Source organism: Podarcis raffonei, chromosome 5, assembly GCF_027172205.1.
Source record: "Podarcis raffonei isolate rPodRaf1 chromosome 5, rPodRaf1.pri, whole genome shotgun sequence".
In the NCBI taxonomy this organism is placed as follows: domain Eukaryota; kingdom Metazoa; phylum Chordata; class Lepidosauria; order Squamata; family Lacertidae; genus Podarcis; species Podarcis raffonei.
In genome coordinates, this window is record NC_070606.1 from 35,343,253 (window position 1) to 35,364,235 (window position 20,983).

Genomic DNA, 20,983 nt, shown 5'->3' on the forward strand with positions numbered 1-20,983 from the left:
CACAGTTTCTACAAAACCCTGGATTTGATCCAATTTATTTTGCATCACGTTTTGTTAAAAAGAAAAAGAGTCCCCCTCTCAAACCTTTTGGGTCACTCCAAACCTCTGAAACTAATTTCATAAGAGATCACAAGATGAAAGCTACCTATCAGTAGTTATTTTAAAAATAAAAAAGTGATATGCTTATTTCTCAAGATGCTACTCTAGAGTTTGCATTTTCACAGCCTACAAGAATTTGCTCAGTCCCTGGAAATCTCATTTATTGAAATGACAATTGTTCTGATGAAGCAGATCTACTCTATGTCAATTCTTTACACATTTACATTGCATGGAAAATTTTGCATCCTCCTCTTGAGTACCAGTCTTGTGCGCAGATAAGTAACACAATTGAGGAGCCAGAAGGCCTGACAGTAGTAAATGAATTGGATAAAGAGAAGAGGCTGAGCAGAGCCTAGTTTGAAAGAACTATTGTGAATGTGTCCATAATTTCATTTCAGCTTCAGCAGTAAATTCTTAATTATGTTTTGCAGGATATGAACGATTACTCCCCAGTATTTAGCAAACCTCTGTACAGGGGCATGGTTGCTCCTGATGCAATCAAGGGCACAGTTATAACAACAGTTGAAGCTGAGGATCTGGACCCTCCGGTAAGGAAAACAATTTTTTTTTCTTCTTAATACCCTGCACCCAGGAGAGATTTCTTTAAAAGCCGCATAAGTGCCCTTAATCCTCTGAACAACATAAGTGATTATTATGATTTATTTTTATTTATTTTAACCCAGCAGTGGCTCCTATGCATTTTTATGCCAGCCTATCCTCTGGCTTGAGCACTTCAATTATTGTTCTCAAGACGGATAAAGCCATAATGTAGAGTTCTTTTTTACTTCTCCCCAGCTCCCCAATGCCTCCTCCCTCCCTGCTCCGCTTTCTTTTCTTATGGAACAATTTATATGTGAAATCCTTATCAGGGTTTAGTGTGTTGATGATAAACAGGAAAAAGCAAGGGGTGGGCCTGCATTTGGAACACCTTTGTGGCTCCAACAGAAAACAAAGCAAAACTTTTGAAGGGCTGTTATTTCCTTGATTTGCTATTATTGTAAGCCTCCAAGCATGAAAAGTGTTGTGTGTGTGTGTGAAGAAATAAAACACCGCATTAAAAAATCCTTTTGTTAATATAATGTAAGAATATAGCAGCACAGATTTGTTGGAATCAGTTTTCCCAGCAGCATCTGGGTTTCAGTCTGGCATTCGATTGACAGAGTTGTATTATATCCCATGGGTAAACTCTGATTGTTGGTCAAAGCACTGATCTTAGAATCATAGAATTGCAGAGCCGGAAGTGGTTATGAGGGTTATCTAGTCCAACCCCCTGCAATGCAGGAATCTTTTTGCCCCGCGTAGGACTCAAACCAATGACCATGAGATCAAGAATCTCATGCTCTACCGACTCAGCTATCTCACATTCTAGGGAGCTTAAAGGGAAAAGCTCAGTAGTTGTCAGACTGGTCAACATTCACAGGGAATATGCATGTATTCCCAGTCTGTCGCTAGTGGGAACATGACGGTCCCATGCAGTGCTTTTTTTTTTTCTAAAAGAAAAATGTTTTGGGGTACTCTCATTTTCCTACTCATATTGAAATACTGCCTCTCAATGATCCAAACTTAGATTCACAAAATGTTTAGGGGTATATGTACTCCTGCGTGCCCCCAGAAAAATGCACTGGTCCCATGTTCTTGGTGCCTTGGGCAAATTTCATGTAAGAACAATCCCTGCCTCTGGGGGTGTGGGCGGAACTTTCTGCAAAATAGTTACTTTCCCCCACTGGTCAGAATCTAGTCGTTTTCTCCTAGTAGATTGTATCTCTACAGTCTTCAGTAATCTCCTTCTAACTATGGACAGTGACCACAACATTATTCCAGGTTACGCAAATGGTTGAAAATGTTGGCAGAGGATGGGAAAGAGAGACTCCCCTCTACTCTCCCTAAACATCTTGTTATCAAAGCCAGCAGATAATGCTGTTTTTAAAAGGGATGAGTGTTTTGGGGTTTTGTAGCACTAGCCTTTTTTGGGTTTATGGGATTTCCTGAGATCTAATCCATAGAGGAATCGAAGTTTATCCCATCACAGGAGCCTGTTTGTAGAAGGGATCTGCATGATCAACACCATGTTTAATGTAGGTATTAGGATGCAGCAGTGATTTATCTTGACTAGCATTTCTGTACAGGGACCGCGAGAAGTGCTACTGTGGCAGTAAGGTAAAAAAAGCCACAAAACAGTTGTGAAAATGTTAATTTTCCTCTTTGCTATGAAATCCTAGCTTTTGGCAGAGGGTTGTGGACATCTTCAGCATTCCACTGAAGACTAAATCAAACATGTCTCTAAATGGGCTTTAGAGCTGCCAGTTGGAAGAAGCCATTTATGCTATCTAGTAATTTTTCGTTGGCAAAGTGCCTTGAGCTGACATTTGTCCCATCAGTTTGAGAATAAGTGAACTTGCCCATTATTATTGTGCTTGTCCCTCCTGTATCTTCTCTACCTCCCTTCACATTAAATTCTAGCATAGTCAGAGTGGCATTTTTTATTGTCTTTAGAGGAAGACAGGGGGTTTTTTGGGAGGGGGGAGTGCTTATTTACTGCAGAGAGCATAATGCCACTGAAGGACACCAAGTAATTGTAGCCAATCTTATCAAAACCTGCTAAGCTTCAAAATAGTCATTCAATAGCAGTCTATTAGCAGGGGGCGAAATAGAGCCATTAGGACAACCAAGGAGAGCGTGTATAATTTTCTAGCTTTATTTATAAGTAAATAAGCCTGGAGATGAGGTGTTAAGGGAGCCTCGTGGATACTTTATTTACACATTCCTGCTGGCAAAGCAGGAAAAATACTTTCCCTTTTCACTTTTTCATACCATATTGATGAGTACGATTTTGGAGTCTGCAGGGAAACACAAATGATAAAGATCAGATAGTTTCCTCAATTATAGCTATAGAGCAAGGGTTAGGAACTTCTGGCCTATGAGCCTGGGATAGGTCCCAGGAAGGCCCACAAGGCCATTTCACACAAACCATAACCACTTCCCATGTTCCAGATATCAGGTGTGGGGCAGGTAATGATGTAGCTACAAAGGAATAATTGGGAACTTAAAGTGAGCATCTGATTATTCCTTTCCTTGCTGTTAGCAGTAACGGCACCAGGATAATATTTGACAGGGACCACAGAAGGAGCAAAGCATATTTATAGGTGAGTGAGAAAGAAAACTAACAGCATATGTGAATGACAGGTGAACAGAAATGAGGGGCAGGTTGGTGGGGCAAGCTCCTTGTTGGCACTTGCCCACCTGTCTATGTTTTCATCTGCTTCCCTATATCTGTTTAATTTTCTCCGAGAATTTTTGGTGGGGGTTGATTTTCATTATATATTGTATTTTTAAACAATGTTTTGTCTGTAAACCATGCACGGAATAATTATTGATGGCCAGTTATATAATTTCCATTGTTAGACTTTTAAAAATGCAATAAAAAAGTTAAGATTCCTAACTGCTCAAAATCCAGTATTACAATATAAGCCACACTAAGAATTAAAAGTTAATGATCTCGTGAAAACTGCAATAAGAAGTGCAAAAGCCAAGTAATCAGAAACAAGCTTAAAATAAAAAAAGGAGGCTGATCAAATTCATTTATAATCTAGATAATTAAAACCAAAGTAGCAGGCAAAATACATTAACATGTAGGAATAAACTTTCGTAAGTGCTTGGTCATCTAGTGAGGCAGTTAGGAACATCTCAAGGCAAAGAGTTTCCAAACCTACACCACTCACCAAAAACAAATTTCATACTCATTCCCAGTAAGAGAGAGAGAGAGACCACCCAGTCTAAAGGAGAGTCTGAAGTTATTCCCACATGTTTAAAATAGCCCTGGCCGTTGCCTTTGCTGTCCACCTAAAGCAGTGACACCCAAATGAAACTAAGACATTCACACTTCAGAGAGAAAGAGAAGCATGCATTTCTGATGTGGATTTTCAGTTTTTAGTTGTGGTTTGCAGGGAGCCTTCATCAGGAAGGCCCCTTCCCCAACATCCTCTTCTCTCATGTATGGATCTACCCCTCTCTTACATTGTTGCTCTCAACCATGGTTTAGTAATACAGTGGTACCTCAGGTTAAGTACTTAATTCATTCCGGAGGTTCGTACTTAACCTGAAACTGTTCTTAACTTGAAGCACCACTTTAGCTAATGGGGCCTCCTGCTGCTGCCGCGCCACTGGAGCCCGATTTCTGTTCTCATCCTGAAGCAAAGTTCTTAACCTGAAGCACTATTTCTGGGTTAGCGGAGTCTGTAACCTGAAGCATATGTAACCTGAAGCGTACGTAACCTGAGGTACCACTGTACATTTGAAATGACACTAGACCCCTGAACCAATATTTGTGAACCCACTTCAAACCCTTATTGTGGACTCTGTTTTTTTTTAGTGTTGCTTAGATTTGGCAAGGTACAGATGTAATGCTACTCTATGGTTTAAGTCTGACCAGTTAAGGGAAAGGACATTTTTGCAGTGTAGGTTCTTTGGGTTGATTCCTCATTTACAAACCAGTGCTTTGAACTGAGGTACCGCTCCGGCGGGAAGGTAAACGGCGTTTCCGTGTGCTGCTCTGGTTCGCCAGAAGCGGCTTAATCATGCTGGCCACATGACACAGAAGCCGTACGCTGGCTCCCTCGGCCAGTAAAGCACGATGAGCGCCGCAACCCTCAGAGTCATCCGTGACTGGACCTAATGGTCTGGGGTCCCTTTACGTTTTACTATTATGTCTGTGCTGGGCTGCTCACTGTTCCATAGACACTATAGCTTGGGTGTAGGGGGGCGTGTATGGATACAATTCCTTTTGTGAGACACTAACCACACATTTTTTTTGTAATGCTTGTGGCATTTCCATTTTTAATGCTTTGGAAATTGAAGCTTTGAAGCCCTGATCTTTGGTGTTTATGCAAGGAAGTAAATCCTATGGAGTTCAATGGAGCCAATTGCCATTTAAGAACACATAACATCATGCTGTTAGTTAATATAAAGATTCTTAATCTGGCAGCACTCACCCCTTCAAAGCATTTGTGGAGGATGATAGCGGTAGCCTTTTTTATGTGCTAAAGCACATCAAGTCAATGCATATCTTATGTCTTTTTCTTAGCATAGGATATAACACCTCTCCTGGTATAAATGTGCTCCAACCCAGGGTTCTAAAATGTTTGATGTTCACAACACAAGCAAGCATGCTTTCTGAATGACTTGAAGCAACATAAACAGATAATGAATGTGACAGATAATGAAAGCAAGTTTATTAAAATAAAATAAAAAATCCATGTTAAATCTTCCTTTGATGATCTTTGTCAATCAATTGCAACTTTGCCAATAACTATAATATCCTGGTGTTGTTGTTTTCTAAAATGATGGAAGAAGAGTAGCTTCCTCAGAAATAATGATCTCATGCCAGCTTTATGAATTCAATAACTAATTACCTAATGTGCTGATGCTTAATGATAATTGTAGGTTTTAGTCATTGGAACAGAGTGTGATTGTTGCTATTCTGAACCACATTATCTTGGTTTGAGTAATTTCTTGCTAATTATATTTTGTAAAAACATTATTAAATCAGGTTTCCGCCTGACATTAAGAGTATAATCATCTTGGTGCCTTCTGATCTCATTGGAATACCTTACGTTTGAAAGGATCTAAAAATTACCTATTCCAGTAATATATGATTTCTTAAATTCTGGTACATAAGAAGTCCTTTTTAGGTGTTCACAAAATGTACACATGCTCACCCTACCCTCAGTGTGCCTGTGTATTCGGGTTCCACCCCATCTCTCCTGACATGCAAAAGTATGCAGTAAAATGTTAACTGCTGAGGAAGAATCAGTGGTTGAGCACCCAGCATGCATGCAGTGGGTCCCAGGTTCAGTCCCTAATATATCCAGGCAAAGCTGGGAGAGACCACTTCCTGAAACCCTGGATAGCTGCTGCCATTCAGTGTAGACAATTCTGAACTAGATGGGCCAGTGGTCTGACTCACAAGGCAGCTTCCTACATTTTCTCTCAGACCTTCATATTCAGTGCACAAAGAGAAGAAGTACCAGCAGTAATAAACCAATGAGAGAACAAATGGCCTCTTTGGAATGCCCTGTAGGAAGCCGTCATGTGCCTTCTATTGAAATGTTGTATCATTTCTGCAACCTGAGCTAGAGCCTGCAAAATGTCAATCAGACCCGTCTTCCAAATACTTTGGGGGGTTGCAATTCACTACAAGGAACTGATTAGAGTTCTGAAGGCTCGTCACATTAACTCTGGAATTGTTAGAAAAGAGAACAAGTTGCTTTCCATGTCTCCTGATCTGTCTCTTTTCTCTTCTATATATGTGATCGAATTTCGATATATGGAATTACTGCCATTCTTTGAGTTGCCTTTCTCAATTTACACCCATGCGGAATGGAAAGTCATATATAGTTTGATTTCAGAGCCTCCCGTTAAGCAGCATTGGATGGTAGTTCTCTTTCCCCTTCCTGGAAATGGCATGTTTAGGATGTAATTTATTTTCTTCTGAGGCTGCAGTATCACCGACAAGGTTTGATATAGTGAACTTTAACATGTAAGTCTAGAATAAAACCATAGTGCAGTGATTTAGTTTACCTTGTCTGTGATACAGAATTCAGGCAGCTGATTTGCAGAAGGCTTATATGAATCAGCCATATAATAAGCCAACTTGCAGAAGCCAAGTCAAGTGGGAAGACTTTGTGAGTAGTCATCATACCTCATTATGGCATACAGGAGCCATCTCATGCAGCAGAATCTCTTCTCCGTGAAATAGAACAACACAGCTAAATTTGTACTCTCTGTGGTCAGTGTTCTTTTGGTGTTTTTGTAAAAAAAAAGAAGAAAAGCTCAACAACAATAAACAAGGTCTCCATAACAGAAGGAAATTGCTCAGGTAAAATTTACAGTAATTGATCTGCCTAGTATTGCCTCTGTCCACCACTGGCATAAAGTCCTCAGAACGTTGCCCAGAAGGTAAATGAGGTCCTATAGAATGACATAGAAAAGCCACACATACAGGATGGAAACCACTGACAAGCAAAACAAGCACACACTTAGATGGCACATATGTGTTGCATAGCTTGCATATACAGTTGCTTCAGCAGCTCCTGTCTCTAGGACATATTGTTTATGAACTTACAGTAATTAACACACACATCTAAAAATCCATGTAATCAGTTTTGTATTCTGATTTACAAGAGATGGCGTGGGGGGGGACTCTGCACAATTGTTAAAAGTTTGTCTTTCAATTAGCTCCTCTTGCTACTAATAATTTTAGTATGTTTTTGACAGTGTGTGCAGAATTAATCAAATCCCGAGGCTTTACCCTTCTGATGGGACAATAATTCCAATCTGCTTCTCTGGGGATTTCTTGATGACAGCAAAAAAATTCCCTGGTGGCTGCAGTTTCTGACTGACCTCGAAGCATCTGGCACCTCACATGGTGACAAGAGAAGCGATGTCAGGAATGGCGTGTTATGTTTTAGTGAGGACAGGATATGACAGTGATGAGGTAGCACACGTTATAATAGCTATTCCTGTGAGGATTTTGTAAATAATAAGATGAAAAGTGATACAAAAAACCCCTCTCAACACTAATTTTCCATATGGAATGTAAGAAGCATGTGTGGGACCCATAAGCGCCAGTGGTGCTAAACAAACAACTCTGAAACTGAAGCATTTGTATAAAAATCTGGTTCTAGATGTGACTGAGGAGAAAGTGTCACCTTTCATGGAACCATTCATCACCCATTAACTTGTGTGGGCTTTCAGGGAGACTGGGAGAAGTTTCTAAACTTTGCCAGGGGAGTGGGGCTTGCTATGTACCATGTAGGTCAGGGGTTCTCAAACTGTGGTCTGCGAGTCACATAGACCACCTCCATGAGCTTCATACAGGTGGTCCACAAGGTGTCTGTAAAAATGCAATTAAGAATCATACAGTATCTCTTGCATCTACAATGGCTACAACAGGCCAAAAAAAATCATTAAGTGGTCCACCAAGAACCTAAAGCACTTTTCAAGTGATCCGTGGGTTGGTGGGGGAGTTTGGGAACCACTGGTGGAGATACAATGCAATTTTCATTCTTCTGAAAAAGGGTTTCTGCCATTCATGCATCAGTGAACTCCTATAAGCAGGAGCAGCCTGGTGGCTTTCCACACTGAGGATAACCCAGTGGGAACAACACTGTGCCATGGCATAGCATTAAAAAAAATAAAAAGTTGTGTGTCCCAACTCAGCTGTGATTGTTCTACAAGTATTGGATCTGCATATGACTTTTGAAACTTGTTCCAGGCCCTTCCAGTGAGCCAGCTTTATGATACCCTTTCCCTATTGATCCCATATCTGGCTAAATGTTTGTGTATTCTCCAAATGTGTACTTCAGCATTCTCTGTTATGGCACGAAGGGGGCACATTCCTCTGACTGCTTGCTGCAAAATGGCTTGGACTTGGCCCTCCCAATCCCCTTTCTCTGTTTCACCTCCAGGATGTGAATTAATGCCTGTGTTGTATGGGGGGGGGTTATAAAGCACCCTGAAATCAAAACAGGGATGAAGTGTCTGTGACCTTCCAGGTGTTGTTGGACTAGGTAAAGGTAGAGGGACCCCTGACCATTAGGTCCAGTCGTGACCGACTCTGGGGTTGCGGCGCTCATCTCGCTTTATTAGCCGAGGGAGCCGGCGTACAGCTTCCGGGTCATGTGGCCAGCATGACTAAGCCGCTTCTGGCGAACCAGAGCAGCGCACGGAAACGCCGTTTACCTTCCCGCCGGAGTGGTACCTATTTATCTACTTGCACTTTGAAGTGCTTTCGAACTGCTAGGTTGGCAGGAGCAGGGACCGAGCAACAGGAACTCACCCCGCTGCGGGGATTCGAACCGCCGACCTTCTGATTGGCAAGTCCTAGGCTCTGTGATTTAACCCACAGCGCCACCCGCACCCCTGATGTTGTTGGACTACAACCCCCATAATCCCTGGCCATGGGCTTTGGCTGATGGAAGTCCAGCAGCATCTTGAGAGCTATAGGTTCTCCGTCCCTAAAATAAAGCAATAAATAAATCAGTGAATTGGCTGGTTGGTTGGTGGTCATGCTCTATATGATTCACTTCCAAAATTCACAATCAGTTTTGCAAAAGAAACAAAAGGTTGTCTTATTACCTAAATGCAACCAGATTCCATTTAAATGTCTACATCTTTCTTAATAACACAAAACATCAAATACCAATTTTCACTGACGTTTTCATTAACATGATTGGTTGCCACAAGCTGCGTTTACTAATATGATGCAAAATAGTTTTGTTGTTATTGATCACATATTCATTGATGCTTGCCATCTCATAACCATCAATAAGTATAACAATGAATTTACTCACAGGGAAAACAGCACAGGGATAATAAAGATTGAAAACAACTAAACCAGTTGCTTACTTACAAAGGGAAAAGTAGAAAATTGCATCAGTAAAGATTTTGCTTCACGATCCAACTGACACCTCAGCACGAACGCCGGCCCTGGCCTGGTGGAACGCTCTGTCACAAGAGACCAGGGCCCTGTGGGATTTGACGTCTTTCCACAGGGCCTGAAATTGGAGCTGTTCCGCCAGGCCTTTGGTTGGGGTTCAGTCTGACTCTCCCTCCCCTTTCATAAGAACTTGCATGAAAGTGGCCTCCCAATTTTTCTCACAGGCCCATATAAGTTCAGCACAAACAGTTGGGCCTGGTGAGTATTTAAGGTCCCCAACCCTAATCTGTGGGTTGCCATCTGATTGGATTTTACTCTGATCCTGATCTGATTTTAGGATGTATTTTAATTGATTGCCTGATTTTATGTTAATGTGTTAAACATTTTATGTTAGCTGCTCTGAGCCCGGTTTTTGCCGGGAGGGTGGGGTATAAATAAAAATTATTATTATTATTATTATTATTATTATTAAACATATTAGTGATAGGCAAACCTTCCCAGTGCATGGAATAGGCATTGCCATGGACTTCTAGTTTTCCTGCACAATGTGAGTTTTGTACTGCTACCATTAGAATCCAAAGGGAGTTAAATTTAATTCACCACTTGCCACTCTTTGTTTTAGAAAATACCTCTAGTATTTTCCTTATTATCTCAAGCCCTCCCCCCACCATAGCATACTGCAGACCACAGTATAACATTAGTACAAATGGTACCCTCAAGTTAAGAATTATGAATATAATGAATATAATGAGGTGTTGCATAGTTTCAGACTTAAAAAGCTCTTTTGCTTGGACCAGAATATTTCAAAATGGACTGAAAGCGTAATTCAGTTCTAGTATCAGAAGCCTTGATAATTTTTGACGAGGTGACTTCCCCTGGGATTTTTGTGTTGTAAATGGGTCTCCAAAGTAACATCCCTTTGTCGTGAGATCAGTAACCAATGTGTTAAATGTTTTTTTCCGCTGTGACCCTGGCTCTTTCCTGTCATTGGGCAGGTTGCTTTCGGTCCTGTAGTTTTGACTATTTTTTTTAAAAAAAGTCAACGTAATAATATTGGGTTGTATTTTAACATTTAAGTCTTCTTTTCCAGCCCATGCTGTATACAATAACAAATGTGTGTTTTTCTTATAGGGGACACCAGCAAGTTGGGTGAGGTATAAAGTGGATGTGGTCCAGTTCCCTTACAGTGCAAGTATCTTTGATGTTGAAGAAGACTCTGGACGTGTGGTTACTCGTGTGAACCTTAATGAAGAGCCCAGTACATTGTTTAAGGTGATAACATCCACATATGCACTTTAATATGTTTTCGCACTGGAATGGCTATCCCCCAGCCTGAGGGCTCCATCACACTACCTAGCATTTTTTTCTGGTCCTCCACAATCCCACTGAATGGCCGCAAAAAGAAAGACAAATTAAATCAGAGCCAGTGCTGGGTTTTCACTAGGGATGAGCAATCACAGATTCTGCTGCAGTGTCTCCAAGCTGCTCAGTTTGAAACAATCTCCAATTAAATCAGAGGGATCTACACTCAGGCAAATATGTATAAAATGAGGAAGGGGGTGCCTGCAGTTCTTATTCTTATTCTCTTTTACTTTTCCTTCTTATCAAAGCTTTGTACTGACAGTTGCTGGTTGAGGAGATCCATTAAGTTAATTAATGTTTGCAACTCAGTTTGTATTTGTCTGTTAGGATTTCAGTTGACGCTGCAGCTTTAAAAGCTCAGATTATAATGCATCATTTTACAGAAAATCGAATTCAGTGTAATTTGCGGGATGAGTGTTCATATATATATATATATATATATATATATATATATATATTCCCTGAAGAAAATACTGGTTCAAGTTATGATAATTAATTATTCTTCTCTGATATGTTGGGTTAAAGCAGTTCCTTTTTAATCACACATTTTCTTAATTGAAAAACATGCCAGCAACCCCCAAAAAGGTATCTCAATGAGTTTGTGTACTTTAACCCACTCATCTGTCTTCTTGAAAAACACCATCTGCTTGCCATGGTTTTCCAGCTTATTTGCTTATATGTGTGTGTGAAACTATGACAGAAAGTGAGGTCGCTTCACTTTTTATAAGTAGAAGGAATGTGTTTAATGGGTTTTAGGCATCTTGATACCTCTGCTTCAGGAAAATGTTGCCATGAATAATCCATTAAATTATTCTGGGACCATCAAAGATTGCAGACGTGTACCTTTCAATAATTTAAGTTCCAATCCTAAATATGCTTACTAGGGAGTCAATATCCACAGGATTGTATGCTTACTAGGAAGTAAATAGGCATAGGATTGTACTGTACATTAGTTCTAAAATAAAATTTTGAGAAGACAGAATGATACTAATGTTAAATCTCTTCATCATTTGCATCTATGTAAAAAACACTAGAAACCATGTTTTGAGATACAATAATGCCAGTATAATTTACACACATTATCTTGTTATCCTAGTATTTGCTGTCTGCAGTGATTCAAATAATTGTGCTCAGGAAGTAGTGAATGTAAAATTGAATGCTTTGCTTCAAAAATGTAATAGACTACAACAGATTTTGCATAAGCTTTTTTACACAGAGCTTCCTTGCCCACAAGAGCTTCTCATTCCATGCCAATGAAGACTGCAGATCTGCTGCCTCCATTACAATGAGTTGGGTAGCCTATATCAACTATAGTGTATATATGTATATTGTATATGCCATGGTTTTATTCTGTATTTTATGCTACGAAACACCCTGAGATCTTTGGATGAAGGGCAGTATACAAATTCAATGAATAAATAAATAAATGAATAATATGCAACAACAAAGCACACATCTGGAATAGAGCAAAAGCTGTTGGTTTCTGGATTCTCCATTTGGAAATTTATGAACTTGTATTTATTTATTTATTTATTTATTTATTTATTTATTACCCAGAGCTTTCTAGAGTTGTTTTGAGGTTCAAACACCTGTGGTGAAAGATCCAAATAACTTTTAGGGAATTGAAAATATTTTCAGTAAAACTAGTGAAACTTCCCAGGGGACTGCAGCACACCCCTAATTAAAGTCCTTCCACTTTTTCTTTTCTTTTTTGCATAATATACTTTAATATTTCACTGTGGTTCAGAATATTTATAGGATTAAGCTTTAGGATTAAAGAGTTAGAATTGCACTTTGGGTTCCAAACAGGCTTTTAAAAAAACTTTTGTTTTGTTTGTTTGTTTTGCTACTCATTTTTTATTTCAATGTTATTTTTGCCTTTAAACAAAAGTGAGTAAGTTCATAAAAAAAATCAAATGCTGCAAATCTGACAGCAAAAGAAATTCAGAGTGCTTTGCAGTGATGCAGTCACCTGAGCACATCATAATCACACCTAAAGAGTTGGCTAGTCCATGCAGAAACAACAAAAGGAAATGGACTCACTGGCAGGATTTGAAGAAACTTTCACAACTTTATTGAATTTAAACATAGAGGATGATAATGTAACAACATTCAATAGTATATATACATGTAGAATATAACAATGTAACAAACCAGAAGGGGAAGTTGAGGGAAGTCAGGTGGGGAGGGAGAGGATTGTAAATGTAATGGTAAGGTAGGATTGGATAATGGTATGTGATATTTGGAATTTGCAATTACAAAATCTCAATAAAAATATTAAAGATAATAATAATAAAATTGGCTAGTCCGTGATGAAGGAATTAAGAGTTTTCTGGAGACCTGCAAAGCTTGTAGCTGGCTACTTTTACCAGAAGCCAAATGGCATATAATATGACTGTGTGTAAGACTGGAATTGATCTTCACTATGTTTGTGTGCTTGATAGCTCGTGGTCATTGCCTATGATGATGGGGATCCTGTGAAGTTCAACACCACCACTGTAGAAATTTCAGTATTGCAACCCTCAGTAATTCCAAGGTTTACCCAGGATGAATACAGGTATAGTATGTCTCCCATTTCTACCATTACATGTGGGATAAGGGTTAGAGTGTTGGACTATGACCTGGGAGAGCATGAAGCTCACTGGGCAACCTTGGGCCAGGCACCATCTCTTAGCCTAACCACAGGGTTGCTGTGACAATGAAATGGAGGTAGGAGAACCATGCATATCACCTTGAAATCCTTGGAAGATAAAGGTGGTATGTAAATGTAAGGAATAAATATTTAAAGTATCATCAATATAAGGGAAATGTGAGGGGAGGAGAAAGAAACTATTATTTGAACTTTGTCATTATGTAGGCTGTGAAAAGTATAATGTAATCAGGAAACAAAGTTAGCACCAAGAAATAAACAGCGATTTCCTTGTCAGGCTTGTGGATTGTATCCAACTTAAGTCATATAGCAGACCCATTGAAACAAATGAATTTAGCTAACTTAAGCCCACTGGGTCTACTCTGCCTATGGCTCAGCTGGACACAGTCTTGTGTAGTTAAATGTTATATGTTAATGACAACTACCTGTGTCTCGTTCATCTGGCTGGTTTTATTTAATTGGTTGCATTCATTCTTCAGTTCACTGATGGGCAGTTACACAGATATGAAGGGCTTATAACTGCATTATTTACCCTTTTATAAAACATATTATCTTAATGTATATTTACATACCTGTCTTGAGATACCAAAAATATGGCTCCCCTTAATGTATAGAAAGGATCATAGAATCATAGGATTGTAGAGTTGGGAGGGACCTAGAGGATCATCTTGTCCAACCCCCTGCAATGCAGGAATATGTAGCTCTCCCATATGGCAATCGAACCTGCAAACTTGGTGTTATCAGCACCATGCTGTAACCAGCTGAGCTATCCAGACATTCCATAACATCAAAGGTCCAACGTCTGCTTATGTTGAGACTCCAGGTCCACCTCAGATCTCTTACCACAAAACTAGAGCTGCTAAACTGAAGTGATTGAATTGTTCTCTTATTTACTATGGAACCATTCAAAAATGCAATGGCATTATTTTCATAGCCACTTCATTTATATACCACTTTGCCATGTATATTATGCTCAAAACATCTAGAACAAAGCATAACCAGAACAATTATGCAACGAGAGGGACAGAATTCTGGGATAGTTAATAGGATGTGTCAGAGCAAACAGAGAAATAAAATGATTTGTTGATTGAAGCTAAAGCATGTGAGGAGTAGAGTTGTTATGCTAGGTTGCAGGGAATTATAAGAAAGATCCCTATTGTGCTGTATTGTTAATTTTGAATATAGCTGCTTTTCCATTGATCCATTTTTCATATACCTGCATGTCTTGTATGGCATTGGACACTTATTTGCCTGTGATTCTAGCTATGTGAATCACAGGCAAATAAGTTACACAATTTACACAGGAACTGGTAGGCATGGACACATCAGCAGGCTATGTACAGCATTTGGATAATTGGGTGCTTTAACAAAGAAGATGAGTTCATTAAATGATGTGCTCTGCTGCTTATGGATTCATTCAGAATTTGACAATGGCATGTTTTTAGCATCACTGTGACTGTAATCTGTACATTTGCAAAATTAATTTGAAGTTAAGAAAAAGGAATCTTTCTGGGGGAAAGGAGCACAGAAGTCCTTCTAACTCTTTCTAGCATTATAAAATGTGCAAAGGCCAGATGTGAAATTAAACCTAAAGCAGAAATAGTTAAATTAATATCTGGTTGTGTGTGTGTGTTTAGAAATGGCATCCTCTTGTGATTAATTACCCTTTTTAAAAAAGTAAGAGATCAAAGGTACCTTGGATTTTTGTTAATTAATGCATATCTTGTCCTCTTACACAACTAGAAAGTCATAGTTAATAGCCATGGACTGCAATTGTAGGCAATAAATTGCTAGCTAAAGAGTGCAATCAATAGCTATTAAGTATTGCCTGTGGGCACATTTAACAGGTGTTCAAGCATTTTATGTCAAGTAAAGGAAAATAGTCACATCTTTCAAATGCATTGAAACAGCAAAGTAAACCCTAGGCTCCATTTTGGGAAATTGGTCTGTTGTTAAGGAACACTAACTTTCTGTTAAGGGCTTTATTTCTTGCAGAAAAAGTGAAATACCAAAGGTCACAGTGTTCAGTTGATGTTGTTGCAACATGACCTTTCTTTCTATAAGCATGATCCAGTGCACAGATTTCTAATTCACAAGAATGATCTTGACTGACCAGAAAATTCACCTCTCTGCTCTGTTCCTATTTCCAGGCATGTGCCATATAGGGTAAGAGAAAACTGTGACTGGGAAATTAGTTGTACATAACAGTTAAGGAGACAGTTTGAGTGAAGACAGATGTTAACCTTTCAAAAGGAGAGAAGCACTTTGCTTTTACTATCCTTAAAGAGAGTGTGTGTGTGTGCACGCGTGTGTTCGGCTGTCAGTTCTGTCTGTGTAGTTTTGTAAACAGTTTGAAATCTTACTAAATTTCCTTCTGCAATGTGAAGTGTGAGTGTTCATACACAGAAACGTGTATTTGCCTATTTAAACAATATTTTTAAAGCTAATCAACCTACTTGGCACACAATGGGATGGACAAGATTGACTTCCTTAGCATGGGAAGCAAATCATTATTCCACCATTCATCTTGCCTTCGTGTACATCTGTAGTATAAACTATGAAGCTGTGTTCACACCACAGCTAAAAAAATGCAGTAAACATTGTCAGCCTTGACTTTACATGGTGGCCAAAAATATGAAAAGTAATGGCTGGGAACTATTTTTCTGTAGCAGCCAGACAGCAATCCATGCTTTCTAAAGAAGATGGTTTTGTAAATACTAGACCCTTGTCTTGCCTATGTATAAAGGTAGCCTTAATGTCAGTATCCTAAGAAAGCTCATGTATTTTTCTCTTGCTGGTTAAGCTTTCCTCTGGATAAGCACCACAGTAGTTCAAGAAAAACTAGTTTTGCACTAAACACTAATGTTATCTATTAACCCAACAGCTTAACTATGCTTTCTTATTTATTACCAAGAAACCACGATCCTTGTTTAACTGTGGATTGTGTGACGTTTGAACCCAGCACCCTTACTTAATCATCATTTGTATGGCCATCCCACCACAGACACAGCGGGGAAACAAACCAAAGTTTTGAGAAACAAACCATGGTTTGCTTGATTTATCTGTGATACAATTCATGGTAACTCATAGTTCAACAAACCATGGCTTAGCACTGTGTGAGAACCAAGCCAATATCTTTCCAGCCATTTCATCTCTTTCCTGTTCATTTTCTGTGTGGGCCCCACTTGAGTATAATGATCCCAAGAACATCTTTTGCTCTCACAAACCAAAGCATTTTCACTAGCAGGACTTTCTCTTTAGAATGCTCAAAAAGGCACAACAAATCAAAGTATTCTTCCTTAGAGGATTCTGTACAATAATACTTCTTTTCTCCTCCTTCTTTCAAAGTCAAATAACTGAATCTCAGGACACCTCCCTAAGGGAGTTTAATACAGAAGACATGAGGCATGTAATCATAGCAAGATTCTGCATCAACTGCTACAGTAAAGGAAGACTTTCTTCTGACCTTCACAAAGAAGTTTAAAAAAAGTTTTTTCAGCCCTTACTATTATCAAAAGAAAGGAAGGGGCTGCTGAATAAATTCTTAATGGCAAACATCCCCCAGCAAAATCATTTTTAACAAATACAGTCATACCTCGAGTTACAGCCGCTTCAGGTTGCGTTTTTTCCGGTTACGGACTGCCACAATCCAGAAGTAGCAGAACGGGTTACTTCTGGGTTTCAGCGGTTGCGCATGCACAGAAACGCCAGATCGCAACACGCATCTGCGCAGAAGCGCAGATGCGGGTTGCGAATGCTGCGGGTTGCAAACGTGCATCCCACACGGATCATGTTTGCAACCCGAGCGTCCACTGTAGTATAAATTTATCATAAAAATTTAAGAATTCTTACACCTTCATTTTTCTTTCTTTCTTTTCTTATTTATTTATTTAGCAGCACATCCCACCGTTCCACTGTCTTTCGGCGTACAGAATAACCTTTCCATATCTAATTCATCTTGGCAACTGTGCTGTAATACTTGATTGTTAAAGAGCTATTTAAAGAGTGCAGTTTGAACCCCTATTCTTTTGATTCTGAAGAATTCCTGACAAAAATATTGACTTCTAGCTTTCATTTTGAATCCTTGCAAGGACTACACAAGGATGCATTGCACCTGATGACATTAAGTCCATCAGAATGAAGTTTGACATTTATCTTTAAGGATAATAGGCCATGTCAGTGGTTCATTGTAATAATACCTAAACTCCCTTGTCATCTTTTTTTTGAGGTAAATATCACTGAAAAGGTCAAAACTTCATGAACCAATATGACAAATGTAAGGAGGGGGCATAGGAAAAGACACACAATCCCACTGAACATACCTTGCAAATAATATTGCACAGAAGAAAAAGAAACAATTTAAATTGGCCTTCTGGAAGCAGTGAATGTTGGCAGCTCAGCCTATTGCAGATGTTTTACTGACGTGGTACAGCACACACAAGCACAAAGGCATGCAAAGGTGAAATGCTATAAATTAAAATATGTCAGCTAAACTTTACAGAGCTCTAAAACAGAATAATTTTATTCTCTGGTGCTCAATGGAACAGAGAGTGAACATTAGGACCACTTTTCTTCTTAGATTCATGAATGGAAGTCACTGCAGTGTGGATCTTTACCACACTACGAAAGGAATATCCAAAGCCCTAGACCGCAGGAGAGAAGTCTGTTCCTCCTCTGTGCTTGTGTGTCCCCAATTTACAATCATCTGATAAGTGGGAAATGCTTGAAGTTACACATATCCTGTCTCCATACCTGTGACCAGCAGATCACATGCATTCATTGCCAATTGCAACATCCAGCTTCAAATAGCATCCACCTCAGAAGAGTACACATCTGCACTCCTAACATTCCTGCAAAGTCTGTTATTTAAGAGCTTGATGGGCAGGGTGTGGAAACTGTTGGGACAACTTTGTTGTTTCCATCCAGTTCTGATCATCTTGGCTGATGCCTGAATTTCTGAATTGTGACTCCTGAACTGTGTCCGTTGCCAAGCCTATATATGCCTCGATAAAGATCTTCTGTTACACATAAGAGCCTCTGTTGACATATGTTGGGCATGAGACATGACAGTGTGTTATAATGTACACATTCTTCATACTTAGGGGGGTTGGAAGGGGACTATGACGGAAGGAGACAGGTTCCTACTACCATTTTTTTAAAAAAAAGCAAATACCATATTTTTCGCTCTATAACACGCACCCAACCATAACACGCACATAGTTTTTAGAGGAGGAAAACAATGAAAAATATATTCTAAACGAAACAGTGGATGTATGAGTTTTGTGGTTCATGCTGTGGCCACAGACATGTGATATGACAGTGAGTTTGGAGTAGCCCAATCCCAAAATCCTGAGGATCCATGTGGATCCATGCTTTGTAACCACGTTTTTGCACCACTGCAGCCCCAGGCAACAGTGGGTGCGTGATTTTTTTGGTGCAAGATGTAGCCGTGGACATGCTATGTGATCTGATGGTGAATTTGGGGTGACCCAGTGCAAAAATCCTGAGGATCCATGTGGATCGGTGCTTTGTAACCACGTTTTAAGTGGGGAGGGAAGGTAAAGTGCTCAAGGGACAAGGAGCACGCGTGGGGTGTGTGGAGAAGGATGCTGCTAATAATGAAGAAGAGGGATATAAGGGGAGAAGGCTCCTCTCCTCTCCCACTTTGCTCCTTTAAAGCAAGCAGGCTCTGCTTTTCTCCCTCCTCCCCGCTCATCCCCAGCTTAGCGAGCTGAAAAACTTTGCTGCTATGTAGTGAGCTGAGTGGGGAGGAGAGAGGGACAGAGAGCCTGCTTGCTTTAAAGGAACCAACCGGACAGGAGCCACTTACACTTGTGTAAGTGGCTCCTCTCCTCTCCTGCTTTGCTCCTTTAAAGAAGCAGGCTCTCTGTCCCTCTCTCCTCCCCACTCAGCGGCTCTTCTCCCACTTTGCTGTTTCAAAGCGAGCCACAGAGGAGGGAAGGAAGGGGAACCATGGATCCTCTGCTCCTGACTGCAGCAGATCCCGTCCGCCACCCGTAGGCATTCCCTCCATAACATGCACAGACATTTCCCCTTACTTTCTAGGAGGAAAAAAGTGAGTGTTATGGTGCAAAAAATACGGTATATTCTTAAGAAGGCCAAGACATGTTTGTGAGTCGAGGCCCCGTCCCCCACTTTCTGATGAAATAAGACACATGGACACCAGTATTTTAGGTTAATGAGCTAAAAATGGCCACAACTTTATTGGTTACAGAATGTGAGTAGTATTCGCTTAGGGCCTAGGCACTGGATCCGAACAGACTATACTTGACTCTTGCCCACCCTGCAGGAAGTCACACAAGGGTTAACAACCTGTAGGGGGAACCTGTTGGTGGAACTCAACTGGAAATTCTCGCCTAGAGTCCCCGGAGAGTCAGGCCATGGCCCTAGCCACCACCTGGGCTTCAGACAGGAACCATGACCACCAGATTCCTTTAACGGAATACCCTTCAAGGGGAGGGGTAGGTGATGGCCACAACCTCCCCTCCAACACACAATGCATTTTTCTAATGCCTAACCACCAAACCTTACAAAGTTGTGGCGATTTGCTACAAGGTAGGCAAAAAAACCCAAGTGGCTGGTGCCAATCTGCCAAGTGGAAAAAAATTCTACCAGGCCCCTTCAACAGGTGACCAACTGAGGCCCATAGCAAGGTCAGGTGTTGAATGCACGAGAATAGAGGGAGGGAGGGAGATCCGTGTGTGCAGGAAACAAACAGGCTGAGCCACGGTTCCGTGTTCACTTAAGAGCAGCAAACCACTCCCCCCAGCCAGCCGGATTAGCTGGTGGGAAGCGAGACCCGCTCACAATGCCTCCCCTTGGGGACGAAATGAGGCTGTGCGGAACTAGACCCATCATAGCAATGCTGAGGAGCTGGGCAACCTTAGGAGCAGGGCCACCTGCACAGGCCCACTGTCCCTTTGTAGAAATGGAGCCCCTCTGTGCAATTAATGCAAGATTCTAGCTTAATAATTGATCTTTACAGAAACAGGAAAAGCACTTGAGCTAAAGTACACAGGACAAACACAGCCACATATTAGCTTTTATCCTTTTTACCCATTCAGTTCCATATGTTTCGACAAAAGTTTCTTAAGGGACTAACAGTATGTTTTCATTGAAGTGATGTATTGTTCTTTGAACCTGATTGCATTAGTTAACTCAAGGAAGTTAAATCGATAAGGCACAATTACAATAAGGTTACAAAGAACATGAATTTTGGTGTTTCTCTATTCACTTCCTTCAAATTCTCCATATTGAATGCAAAAGCACCTTCCTAATTGATATTGATTTCTCAATCCATAGAATTCAGCAATGTCAGAACAGGAGTTACAGAGATGTTACTAAAAAAAGAAAGTCCTAAAACAGGTTAGGATCAAAAGAAGGGTTTTTACACGCACTCCCCAAAAATCCATTTT

General features: G+C 40.2%; 1 protein-coding gene across 11 annotated transcripts in view; it reads left to right on the forward strand.

Moving 5' to 3' along the window:
- Positions 1 to 20,983, forward strand: part of PCDH15 (protocadherin related 15) — a 628,220-nt gene that overhangs the window by 514,746 nt on the left and 92,491 nt on the right. For all 11 annotated transcript variants that reach the window (XM_053388594.1, XM_053388604.1, XM_053388605.1 and 8 more), the window contains 3 exons: positions 531 to 647; positions 10,667 to 10,807; positions 13,342 to 13,454. In XM_053388594.1, coding sequence (XP_053244569.1) covers positions 531 to 647; positions 10,667 to 10,807; positions 13,342 to 13,454 — 371 coding nt within the window. The remainder of the gene's footprint in view (positions 1 to 530; positions 648 to 10,666; positions 10,808 to 13,341; positions 13,455 to 20,983) is intronic.